At 42.8% G+C, this 13343-nt stretch overlaps 1 protein-coding gene across 1 annotated transcript in view; it reads left to right on the forward strand.

The window, feature by feature from the left end:
• MAML2 (mastermind like transcriptional coactivator 2) overlaps positions 1-12716 on the forward strand; it is a 131633-nt gene extending 118917 nt beyond the window's left edge. Inside the window, exons 3-5 of the mRNA XM_018552940.1 lie at positions 5544-5705; positions 7387-7498; positions 11809-12716. Of these exons, the coding sequence (XP_018408442.1) occupies positions 5544-5705; positions 7387-7498; positions 11809-12716 (1182 nt within the window). The remainder of the gene's footprint in view (positions 1-5543; positions 5706-7386; positions 7499-11808) is intronic.
• The last annotated feature ends 627 nt before the right edge of the window (positions 12717-13343 follow it).

Genomic DNA, 13343 nt, shown 5'->3' on the forward strand with positions numbered 1-13343 from the left:
ATATATATATATATATATACACTGCTGTTCTCTGTAAAATTACAGTTCTTTATAACTGTTTGCTATTATAAATGTGACAGCTATGCACAATGGAAGGAGGGAGATGTGTATGGATGGAGGAGAGAGGCATGCGGTGCCACCAAATTAGGTTGAGAACCTAATGTGAGGAAAATATATTGTCTATTTAGGTTAAAAATGTGGTACCTGAAAGAAGCCCCTACGGAAGGAAGCTCCTTCCGTGACACCCAATCAGCTGCTGGTGGGGAATTCCCTGCCCACAACTGGACATAACCAAATTGGTGGAATTCAGTGACATTGTTGACCTTCTATGGCTAAATGACTATATTTGGTAAATTACATTTAACTAATGTGGCTGTGTGGACATATTAGTAAGTTACATCAGCACAAGCATCCTGCCCCTCTGTGTACATGCAGCTGCGGGTCAGGGAATGCCCATGGCACGTCCTTGTTCAGAAGAGCTTAGGTTTTGACTGGGTTCGGGCCTAACTTGAGCTTACCCATATTCAATGGTGAGCTCTCCCTGAGGGAGCAAAAGTTCTTGAATGATCTTTTGTCCACCTGAGAGTTTTGGGTCTTCCCACCCACTTTTGTGTGTCCCAGCTTCTCCTGCTGCTCCTACTTTTAAATTAGTATGTATGGAACAATTATACAATAGCCAGTTTACAGTGATATGAAATAGGGTACTTAGGTCCCAGACATAGAACATGTAGAAATTGAGACATGAGAAGAGAGAGGGGAATGAGGGAAATTACTGTCTTCATATTACTCCATGGTATAAAGAGAATTTACAACAGTGATCTGTTTGCGTTGATACACTGCATGTGATCAATTCATTGAGGTGAAAGAATTGATAGATGCATTATGAGACAGAATTAACCAAGACCACCATGAAGAAAGACAGTGTCCCCTCCCGGAGTTCAGCCACCGGTTGCAGAGAAGTGCTTACCGAGGGAGTGTGTTGGGTGCTCAACGAGAAAGTGTGTCGATGCTCTAAACTGTTTAGTCACAAGATGCCCAAGCAGCCACACACCAGTGAGGTCACACCAGTCAGAATCAGCCAAGAATCACATTCATTCTAAATACACGTGATAATTTATTTCCAGTAGCCTTTAAGTAGTAGGCATAACCACCAAATGTGGGATGGAGTTTCCCATTGTTGTAGGCATTTTCAACATCTTGGGGAAGTTTGTGGATACAATTTGTTTAAGCTACTTTAATATTGCTCCCAGGAGCAAAGATGTGTTGGGTAAGTTAAGAACTTTGGAATTTTGTTTAGTAGTAAGCTTTTGGAATAGTTCTCACTCCCAATCAGCCAGGTAGCTCTGTGAGCTTCAAGTAGCCCCAGTGTTCACATATTGTTTTTTGTGGGCCTGTAAGTGTTTTGTTTGCTGTGTTGCTCACTCTTAAGGGCAACTGCTTTTGTATGTTCCAGTTCTCTCAGAATTCTCCTCACCCTGTGTCCCATTATGAACAAGTAAGAAAACTTGATTTTTGACTCCCCATAAAGTAATTTTTTGGAGTGTATCAAGGTATAGCGGTCCCACCCCTCTGTCTTTGCTTTTCCACAAAACTGAAGAATGATGGGGGTGGGATAGGTTATATCTGGCTGACTAATAGCTTTGTTTGCCAGTATCCAATCTCCTGAAGACAACAGTATAACCCAGTTGTCTCAGAATTCTTCTGACTCTCTGCCCCCAAATGGACTGCAAGGAAAGGGTTTTACTTTAAGTCAAAAAATCTGGTTTCATGGAAAAAACACACACCACTTGGCCACCACAAAGCATTTGGTGATCTGCGGACTGCAGCGGGTCTCTGGGGAAAATGTGCCCAATGGCCTAATGCACACAGGTCTTTTAACTGTGGCTAAGGATTCCTTCGGCAAGAACCTGCGCATTCTTGCGGTAGGAATCCCAGGTAGGGTCATACAAATGAGCCCGCTGTTCCAGTTCAAGTGAATGTCAGACTGACAGCATCCGCATCTGTCTGCATGTAACCGGATATCGTAGATGCTTGTCCATGGATGCAGACAGATTGGCCTGTGTGCATGAGGCCTGTCTTTATACAGGAGGCCATTACAGCTTAGCCTTATTGGTCCTTCACAATACATGTTGTGCAGCACAAGAGTTAACAAAGTTTTCTCTAATTTAACATTTAAAAAAAAAATATGAAATTAATGAGTAAATCCCATCCACCCTCCTGATCAGTGTAAAGCAGTATATCTTTCTGACCTTCCATCCAGTGATTCTTGGCCGTTGGACAGATAAGCTTACTTTATAATAATTTCCAAACATCCCTGCCATAACCACAGCTTGACAGTATTAAGCATAAAACTCATCTAATCCCCTGAATGTATGTGCCATAGTCGGAGCTGCCAAGGACAGCACAGCTAAGTTGTAGGGCTAAGTCTTGCTTTTCCAAGGAACATGGCTGGAATTCCAGACCCCACATGTCCTCTGGAACTTTCACTTTTTACAGATTTTATGACTTCCATTTGCTGGGAAAAAAAACACAGGGATCATCATTTCCCGATGCTTCTCAGGAAATAACTGTTTTACTTTGTGTTGCCCATGACAACTAATTAGATTCTTCTTCCTTTCCCTCTTCCAGTGTAGAATGGAAGGAAAGATCTGGTTGCTATGAGCAAAACCAAATGGAAAGCCTTTTCAGTAAGAAAGGAAGAACTTGGCAAAGTATATACGCAAGTAGATTTTACTTTAAATCAGGGCTGGACAAATCCTAGGAGCCAAGCAGCCAATGCTCCTTACAAATGACAACTGGAACCTAACTTTTGAAGTTATCACTAGTTGTTGTTAATGGAGCTGCCTCTTAAAAATAATCCTATTGGCTACTGGATTGGACAGATTGGCCCCTGAATTCCATATAAATGCCCTGCTTCAGATGACAAAATTAATAAGCTCCTTTAAAATAAGACTCGCTGTACGTAGTCCTGGTGCACATTCACAGAACTTTCACTCTGTTGCTAAGCGAAGCTGCCTAAAGAAGCTTTGCATCTGACAGGTGGTATGTCGGATGCCTGAATGCCTGTTGCATTCTGTCGTTCCAGCCTCTGTCACTACAGGACACCGTAGATTTCCTTCCACTTCCTGTTCGATAGTCACAACAGGAAGTGAAGTCCTTCCAAAGAGAGGGAACCCCATGGTGATCCGCAGGGTCACCAGAACTAGTGTCCCCATTGGAAGATTTACCGTCTATTACTGTTCTGGTGACGACAACCCAACATTTGGGAACTTCTTTGACTTTCAGGAACAACGGTCACCAGGATAAATAGGGAGGGTTAATCTCCCTAATGGGGACACAGACAAAAAAGAGAATCTGACGAGTGTTCAGCTTTTGTTGCACTTGAAAATGTCATACAATCTTTAACATGTTAATGCACTTTTCAATCTTTTGTTCTCATCTGGTTATCCTGCAATGAATGTTCTATTTTTAAATACTAACTACGATCGGGTGACAACGCTCTATTGCTGTTTCCCAATCGAGTTTATTGTCACCCTGTCACATGGGTTATTCTGATGGAGACTACAAGTGACTGTTTGAACACACATTACATTGTCATTCAGGAGGAGGCAGTATTGCCTCGTTCAGATGGGTGGCAGCCTTTACTGCTCCTCTAAAAAAAATGAGCTGCGGTGGATCGCTTTTCTGAGGGGTGGTAAAAGCTGCCGCTTGTCCGAACGAGGCCTTAGGGGCAGATTTTTTTGCACTCTGCTACTTGTAACACCCCCTTTAACATTTGCAAACCACAAAACTTTTCTTTCAAGATGTAACATTGCCACCATGCCATATTTTTCATAGCAACCAACATGCTGATTTTTCATGGCATGCTATCCAAGGCATTGAGAATTCTTCTGAAAATGTAAGTCTGATTCACTTTGTACCCGCGTGCACTGACCTGTTTATTATTTTGGAGTTATTTTTCCTTCTTTTTTCCTCCCAATGTTATATTTTGTATACCAAGGATTGTATGCATCATAGCCATCCTAAAAGGTGGTTGCCACTTGACCAGTACTCTATGGGCCTGGTTGGTAAAAATGGGATATGTTGCCAGCTGTATTAATAGGAAGGAGATCATAAGGCCGGTATTTTATCTCAGAAAAGGATCAACCTTGCTTATACCCCAGTGCGTCTGGCAGACTTAAGGCCTTCTGTAAGACTGATGTCTGTGTTTCACATAGCTCTGGTGACTTTGCTCTGAATTTTGCAATATGGTTCGAGTTATGTAAGCGGCACTCCACTGGCGGCCCTCCAGGACCTTTTTTGGCAGTTTTCCTTACCATAGTAAACAAGTTTTCTTTTTTTAAAGTAATTTTTATTTATTTTACCCCAGAGAGTAAAAAATAAAAGATGTGCACATTTTTAGTGCACATATTCTTTTCTACCTCTCTTAGGCCCCGTTCACACCAGGGCGGATCTGCCGACATGAACGATCCGTTACATTGCTATGGGGACCATTCATGCGACTGTGCGGCTCCGCGCGATCCGAACCCCCTCCCGCCCGAATTGCTCACTGAACCTTTTTTGCCACACTGATCAGTGCGGTTTCCATACTGCTTTCAATGGAACCGCGCTGTTCAGCGAGGTTTTGGGCATTTTTAATTGCGTTTCAGCGCTGAGCATCAGATCTGCGCTGGGCTCCTGCAGACCTGATAGGTCAACTTAATGGCCAACTGAAGGAGTTTGCGTGGCAAGCTGACAACTATGGTGCTCATTGCAAGGCAGTAGCCTAGGAGTTCATTTGTAAATGTTCCTCTTGACGTACAGCCAGGAGGATGCCATTCGCATGCCACTAGCACCCCTAGGGCACTTTTATAAATGAACCCCTTAGTGTTGCCAGCCGGATGTGCTGTTACTGGAAGAATCTCTAGGCAAGACTCATGACAAGAGATAACTTCTTAGCCAATTAGGTTTTAAAAAAAGGTATGTATTCGCCAAGGTCAGCCGCTCTCTAATATTGTTCAGGAACAAAAAAAGTCTAAATCATTTTCCTTCAGGAGGATGGAAATATTAAACTATTGTGACTACCTGCTAATGCATTATTTCCCATAATGCCGTGCTGTAGCATTTATGTTGTTCATAATACTGTGTTACACACTACAGAGATTTTGCAGCTTCAAAGGCATAAGAGACATTTCTGGCAGAGGCAAATCATCCACAGGGCATCCAAGGCAGGAGCCCAGGGCCCATAGATGTCCTGGGAGCCCAGCTACAACTTTCAAGCTCCTGCAGTAAACCAGTGGGATAGCTTGTTTATTCAAAACTGTTCACCTGCCTCTCACTTCATAGAGGATGTAATTGAAGGCAGTTGTTGTCTGATGGGGCAGGAATGCCAGCACCGACAATGCAGATGGGGCAGCTTCTCTGTGTCGACTTAAGTCCTTATCAATGTGATGCAAAGGGATGGGGGGGCCAAAGCTGCTACCTTGCCTATGGCCCCATTCTGCCATAATCTGTCTCTGTTTTCTGGTGTCTGATGTAAACCTGTAACCTTTTTGTTTTAACAGGAACAGCACGCTAATGCCACCCAGAGTCCTGGCTCCAGCACTGCTTCCTGTACAAGTCCCAATGGTTACAACAACCAGCAGCCCTTGTTAAATCAGCAAATGGTGGACAAGACGAATATTCTACAAAGGCAGATGATGCAGCAGCAGATGATAGCTAGAACGGTAATGTCCTTTTCCTAGTTTCTTTCCAAAATTCAGAGGTGTGTTTTCCCCAGTCAGTAATCATTTCTGAGCCAGCCTCTCACCTATTGTCCTGTCACCTAAGATTCTTCAAATAAAGGGCGCAATCTGTGTTGAGAGGGAGCCATTTATTGCCTGGCTGTGCCCAATAATTAGCCTTTGAGCATACAGCCTTCCATGATGGCTGCCTTCTGCTGTTGGAGACCAGAGATCTCATAAAGCTGATTGGTAGGTAAGAATTAGCCTCTTGTGACTACATCAGAGAGTATGAAATAAGTTAGGGTTAGGCTGTCATTTAAAGTACAAGTTCACGTAAAATAAAACAATTGAACCCTCTCTCTCTCTAGTAGAGATAAGCCTGGACTTGGCTCAAAATTTTGACTGCCACCCCTCCTCCCAACCCAATCAGTGGCAGCCGTTGCGGTGGGGGCATTCCTCACCCCTTTGCGACGTGTAGGAATGCCCTCTCCGCAACTGATTGGGCAAGGAGGAGTGGGTCACAGTTACAATTTTGAGCGAGTTTGGGCAAACTCAGGTGAACTGGGTTTGCAGCAAGCCCAGCCTCATCACTACTCTCTAGCCTCCTAGCATTACTTAGAACCCCACCACCACCACCCAGGTTCAGACTTGCCTCGCCACTACAATGGAGGCCTCCTTTAGTGTTTACTTCCTCAGGCCTGAAATCTCCTGTGGTACTGTCCATGGCTGTGCAAAAACTCCTTATAAACTTAAATAGGATCTTATCTATAGAATCTCTAATATTTCCTATTACTTTCTGTGTTGGTGATAATGGTCACCAGGAAAAATAAAAAGGGTGAGCACAATAAAAATAAAAACCCTAAGGGGGTTTTAACCATTCCTACCCTGTCTAAACAGGACCAAATAAACCAACAACTGCTTTATGCATAGCTCCTCAACATGTGTACACACATGACACATGCATTGTTTCACATGATGATGAAGAAATCAGAGACACATTTGTTGAAGTCGAATTATGGTCTCCCATCTTTTAAAAAATGTGCTGAAGCACAGGATTCATAAATGTTTCTCTTAGTATCCCTGCAAAGTCCACATCCTGTGATGGGGTGACAAAGCTGCTGCTTGGAAATCAGCAGCAGAGCAGCAATGTTGTCACGCCATCACAGGAAGCTGCATGTGGTGGACTTTGCAGCAAAGAACTGTAAGCCTAACTGCCATGTACTGTATGTGTCACCCTCATGAAGGCTGTTATCTGCACGGAAGTAGGATGAGAAGGTGTTGCAGGGGGTGTGGTCTACAGCATTGTCACTGCTGATTGACAGGCCAGTAGCATGTCAATCAGCAGTTGGCGACACCTAGTACTGCCCACTGCTTTTTGGATTGACAGATGGTGAGTTGCGGTGTCAAGGAGGGGCAGCGTGTGACACACAAATGAAGGAGGGTTTGGCTCACTCAGGGAAGATAAACAAAAGTTGTTGTTTTTTAACTCTATAAAGCATGTGCATCACATAGTAACCGGATGTGGAAACTGTTTAGATTGTCACACAGGAGCCTTTAGATTTGCTTTGATTGTACTGAAAAATAGAATTGCCCAAATAACAAGACACATGAACACATAAGAAATAACGTCTTAATAAATGATTAAATAGCCAAAAATAACGGGTTATTATGTATTTTGTCATAGGAAAAGTGTAATGGTCAGGATCAGCTGAACAGACATTTGACAAGACCACCACCAGACTACAAGGATCAGAGGAGGAACACTGTGGGAATGCAACAGCCAAGCCAGTTCCCTGGTAGGTATAGTGTACTTTGGGTTATCCTAAAGATGATGCTCCCATGGCTGGTTCCTGTTGCTGCCAGAATCAGGGCAAATGTCACAAAACTCTTTCTTTTTAATCAAGGATACCTTGATACTAATATTCTTATAGGATACCTTCTCCACTAAGTGAGAGAGCAACTGCACTTTTTAGGGCTAGTGTACTTGTAGATTAAGATCCATTTGTAATGGACTTGCCATGTGATTAAAATGTCTGCTTTGTATTCATGTTTATTATATAGAAGAATAAAAGTGGTGCCCTACCTAATCTTAAATTGGCCTTAGCTGAGCTGAAAAGCATGTGTAAACAAGCCCAAACACAGCTTAGCTCATTTGCTATAGCCAAACACCTCAAGCAAGTTTGAAAACCATTCCCCTCTTTTCCCGAGAGTTTTATTGGACGTCTTCACAACTCTCAAATGTTCTGTCTGTAACAAATCAAAGTGTCTGTGAGATCTCAGTAGGAGTTCCGGCTCCCAGTCTGCACACTCTTGCAGGGATGACGAATCTCACACAGAGGGATTCTGTGTTGGTCTTCCTTTACATTACAAGGGAAAGGTAGAATGTCTGCAATACAGCTCCCAGCCATTGTTCTTTCTAGACAGTCATTAGACCATCCTTTCTCAACCTTTCTACCCTAGAGAAACCCTTAAAATAATTTTGAGGTGTCGGGGGAACCCAGGCTAAAAACTTCTACAACTATATGTCAGGGTACATTAGAATGATCATTAAAGTTAAAAGGTTTTCAAGTTTTTTCAAATGCTGGTTAATTCACTTTCAATAGATCAATAGATGCTGCCACTAGATGTTTGAAAGTTTTAGTTTCCTGCAGAATCGGCTTGTTCTCTGAGCGATGGCCCAGATGTTGGATCGGCTGAGTCAAAGTCCCTCTGCACTTCGGCTCTGCATGTTCGGCTGACTGAAGGCAGCCGATGTACGGCTGAAGTCAGCTGTACTGAGCAGGGGTGAATAGCCGAACGTCGTTCTGCTCTGTTCACTTCGGCTCGGTTATTCACTGGGCTGCCTTCGGCAGCTTAGGGAATAACCCTGTAAGTTTTACAATGTTGTAAATAAAAGAAAATAGCACAACTAGCGAATTGGACTCCTATAGCAGAATATTTATATAACCAGTGACCTTTTTTTTTTTTATCTCTTGGGACTTTAGCAGTTAGATCTCCAACTGGGCCCCTAACGCTGCTTCTCTGCCTAGTTCTTTGTTATAGAAAATAATGTCCAATTGGAAAAGTCGGGTTTAGTTTGGTTATGGCAGGGGGGCCGTGTGGAGATGCGTTTAGAGCCCCCTAGAGTCTAAAAAAGCTGGTAGATGATACTCTCTGACATTGATAGTTTGAAACAGAATATACCTTTATATCTATGACATTGAAATATTTTAGTGGACAATTAAAGCATTAATATATGAAAGCACCACAATAAATATATGCACAGGCAAATGTTCAGGAGGCCAAGCGGGGTTGTGTGGGAGTAGAGCTCCTCCTGTGACACCACCACTGACATCGCTCCTCGCCCCGCTCGGCCTCCTGAAGGTTTTTTTCCTCCCCGCTGGACGCTGCTTTGTGTCAGAGCGGGCATGGAGCAGCACACAGCAAGGAGGTAGAGAAACCAGGGATGCACCGCATTTTCGGCCATCAAATGGTACTTTCAGCATTTTGCCCAAAGTACCATTTTCGCCCGACATGTTTCAGTGCATCCCCTAAGTTATCCTTGACAACTGTACTTCACAACATCTTCTTACCTGCCCAGGCTATGTTACCAATAAATCTCTTGGTGGGCCATGTTTCATTGTAGGCTCAAGTCAAATGCCAAAGATTGAATAGATACATTTCTAGTAAAGTGAGAGAAATGTCTGTTAGGATTGTATTCATCTCTGTGTCTCCATGAAAAAGATGATTTCTTTTTACTGTCCAGGTGACGGGTCAAACCAGAAAGGAAAGAAATGTCCTTTGTAGTGACACAGACCATATTTCAAACCCAACTGGAATTCCAGCCCTTCCCCACTCTGTTCAAAACTTTAAAAAAATATTTGGCTGTAGTTGGGCTTTAAAGCAAAATAGGAAGTAGAAACGGAGTCTATAGAAAGATATCCATGCGAAGAAATATTGCACGTGACACTTTAGGTCTCCCTAATGTTGCATAATGGCTTAGTCAGCTGTATGTAATATATTGAGTTTATTATACTCTGAAGAAACGTATTATATAACCGTCTTTTCAGAACCTATCTATACCAGCAGAAAACAGGATCTTGGTGATCATTTTCATATGTTATGGCGCTGTCCCAAGGTGTATAGATATCACAGGTCCTTCACACTATGGGGCAGGTGTTTCTGTTTAAAGATCCCTCATGACCCAAAGATCTTCAAATACCGGGAGAGTTACAGCTTTTGAGAAGGGCAACTGGTACCTATAACTCGAGCCCTGTTTGTGGCTTACTGATGAGGGATGCACCGATACTACGATCGGTGCCGTTACCGAGGATTTGGGCAAGTACTAAAACTCACCCAAATGCTCCGATACCATTTCTGATACCGAAACTTCCTTTCAGAGGAAATCCCAATCCCGTGAGGGAATATGGAGAATAATGGGAACATAGAGGTTAATGATTGGCCCGAGAAGTTAGCTCCATGCTGTTTGGCCGGCTTGATGCCGATTGGCTAGGAAGCCGGCTTCCTAGCCAATAAGCATGGAGCTGTCTTCCCGGCCAATCAGGAAGCTGGGAGGGGGGTAATGACCTGCCTCCTTACTTCATGATTGGCTGAGAAGCTGGCTCCATGCTGATTGGCTGGAAAGCCAGCTTCCTGGCCAATCAAGATCGAGCTGTCCAAACAGTACAAAGCTGGCTTCTCAGACAATCAAGAAGCCGGGCGGTGGGTGATGACACACTGCCTGGCTTCCTGATTGCCCGGGAAGCCAGATCCATGCTAGCCATAGTACCGGTATCAGTACTCGGTATCGGTGAGTACCGAAAAATAAGTATCGTTACTCATTCTCGGAGCATCCCTACAATTGATTATGCAATATTGGATTGTGAGCCCTCAGGAGCAGGGCCCTCCTTACCATCTTGTCTTGATTTGTATTGTGATTGTAATGTCTTCCTTATATTGTAAAGCGCTGCGCAAACTGTTGGCGCAATATAAATCCTGTATAATAAGAATATTATTGGAAAGTTTAAAATGCATCCTTCATATAAAGAGTGTGTAGCACAGGGAACAATAAGATCTGTCAGCTTATACATGTTTGCAGTTGACTTTGAGAAACCCACACCATACTGTATGTTATAGGTTCCCATTCACACAGCAAGCAAGGAATATTTTTTTTCAATATTTCGTAGATGTTTCTTTCAAACAGGCGTGCAGACTGAGTTTGCTCTCATTAACATTCAATGAAGAAGCCATGCTTCTCTATCTTTAACCTTCTGAGCAAGTAAAATGTTAGTAGCAATTTTTTATTTTTTGACATTAAGCTATGTGAACGAGAACACATAACAAATTTAAAGTAGGTGTTATCCCAATTTTGGCTGCGAGAGTGGGAATAAACTTTAAATGGTATCTAAACCCAAGAACAAAAATTGAATATGTGGCAGCTCACTAGTCTTTAGATTTGGTGGCTGCATTGGTTTTCTTTTTTTTTCAGGCTAGTTTTCCTTAAAGGAGAACTATGGGGTCAGTGTTTTTCCCCATAGTTCTCCTTAGGGTAACGGGAGGACACAAACTAGCGTCCTCCCGTTACCCTAAGCTCAGTATACCGCGAGCTACATTTCACTTGGTAATCCTGCCAGTTACACACCTTATCCTGGGGTGACAATGCTCACTCGCTGTGCTGTATTTTTGTTTAATAATACATTCTCATTATTATAGCATTAAACATATGACACTACAGTTGAACCCTGGAGGCCGAAGATGGCAGTTTTCATCTGCAGCCTGAAGGCTTTCATTTTTTTTCAATGAAGCCTCCTGCCTGTATGTGATCACTATGTTATTGCTGCCATAGGGAACACATGGTCAGGAACCACGCTGATCATCAGTGGGGACCTGAGCTGTCAGTGACAGCCAGGATTGAAAGCCATCATTTGCACTATTTGTTGGCTGGTAGCTTAAGGGAGAAAATGTATAAATGTATCCTCATGGGATACAGAATGGCAACGTGCTGGGGCACATTTATATGTAGATGGTGGGCAGAAATGGTTAAAAAAGAGGACTATTTTGTGAACATTTGAAAATATTATTCCTTGTGGCATCAGGTTGTTTCATATATGAACATTCTTTTTGGCAGGTGGAATACAAACTGTAGGTGCCGCCTCTGATCCACCAGTGACCAATGCAACGTCAGGACATATAACACCTCAGAATCCAACCCATTCTTCAACAAGCCATGCTTCTAGAATTACTTCTGTACATGGAAGTCCAAGCTTGTATGGGAATGTTCCATGCCCACAGCAGAACATGTACAACAATATAAATCAAGGGCAACAGCAAACCAGTCCAAATCATATGGGAACAAGCCCAAATGGCAATGTCTTGCCACGGCAGTCAACAACTACACCAGGAAACAATCCAGCTTCTTTTGGTAATCCTGCAGGAGTCAACCCTCCACAATTCAGACCTGGTCTAAATCATGGAAATAATTCAGTGGGACAAAGGCCTCCAAACATCATCAATAACACAACAGCCACACAGAAGTGGATGGGTCCAGAAATAAAAAGGCAGGACATGGTGAGCTTCACCAATAATCAGTTTTCCAACCATTCAGTTCAGGGCGTGATGGGTCATCACCATTTTCATCAGCGTGGTCTCTCATTGCCCAGCCAGGTCAACCAAGGTCTACAAATAAATCAGATGACATCAGCGAGCAGTGGACAATCTATGGAACCTCTAAGAGGTTTTAACCACGGACAAAGCCCTCAGAGATCTCAAATTCTGACCAACCTAAGCCAAGCTGGTGGAACTGCCACAGCAACAACAAGCACATTTAATCCCACCGATCAGATTCCTAGAGCTTTTCCAAGGAGCGACTCAAATAACGACTTGGCTGCCTTTGATTTTATTTCACAGAATAGTGGACTAGGCTCATCTCCCAACAATGACTCAGACTTTATTGATGTCTTATTGAAAACGGGTCACATCAATGATGACTGGATGAAAGACATCAACCTAGATGAGATTTTCAAGGGTCATACATAAAACTTCTAAGACATATTCTTTCAGCATATTGAACCTTATTAGTAAAAATGGAAAGAAAGGAGGTGAGGCCCATCGCTGCCGAATGGCATACAACTATTTTTTTCACTTGGATATTAGAAAATTCAGGCAGGTGTCTACTATGGGTAGTATGATTGATTTCCTTACCTCTAAGTTTTATACATCGGGCCAACTGTGTTGCTTTATCCCAATAGCGCTATTAAGCAAACATTGCAGGTGTCTATGTATTAAATTACCCCATTATTGTTATTTATTATGGTAATATAAAATGATAAAGGGCAATTCCACGCGCTGCTGATTATTTCAGTTTTGTGTTTTTGCTCACAGGTTACATTATGTGCCTATGTATATATATTTTCATATAAGTATATGTGTGTGTGTGTATATAATTTTAAGGAGACATTTCCTAATCTGAACTTCATTTTGCTCCAAGCAATGCCCAGTGATAGTGTACATTTTCTATAATATAGCTTTAATGACTGATTGGGGAATCCAGGTGGGAGAGAGGGTCTCCTTCGTTATTGCCTCATAGGAGGAGGTGGAGATACATCTTCCCTCAAGAGCCTCCTGATTGGTTTTAGGTTTAGCCAAAACGTTTAATTTGTTTGG

This window comes from Nanorana parkeri, unplaced genomic scaffold (assembly GCF_000935625.1).
Source record: "Nanorana parkeri isolate BGI_ZX_2015 unplaced genomic scaffold, ASM93562v1 scaffold102, whole genome shotgun sequence".
Classification (NCBI taxonomy): Eukaryota; Metazoa; Chordata; class Amphibia; order Anura; family Dicroglossidae; genus Nanorana; species Nanorana parkeri.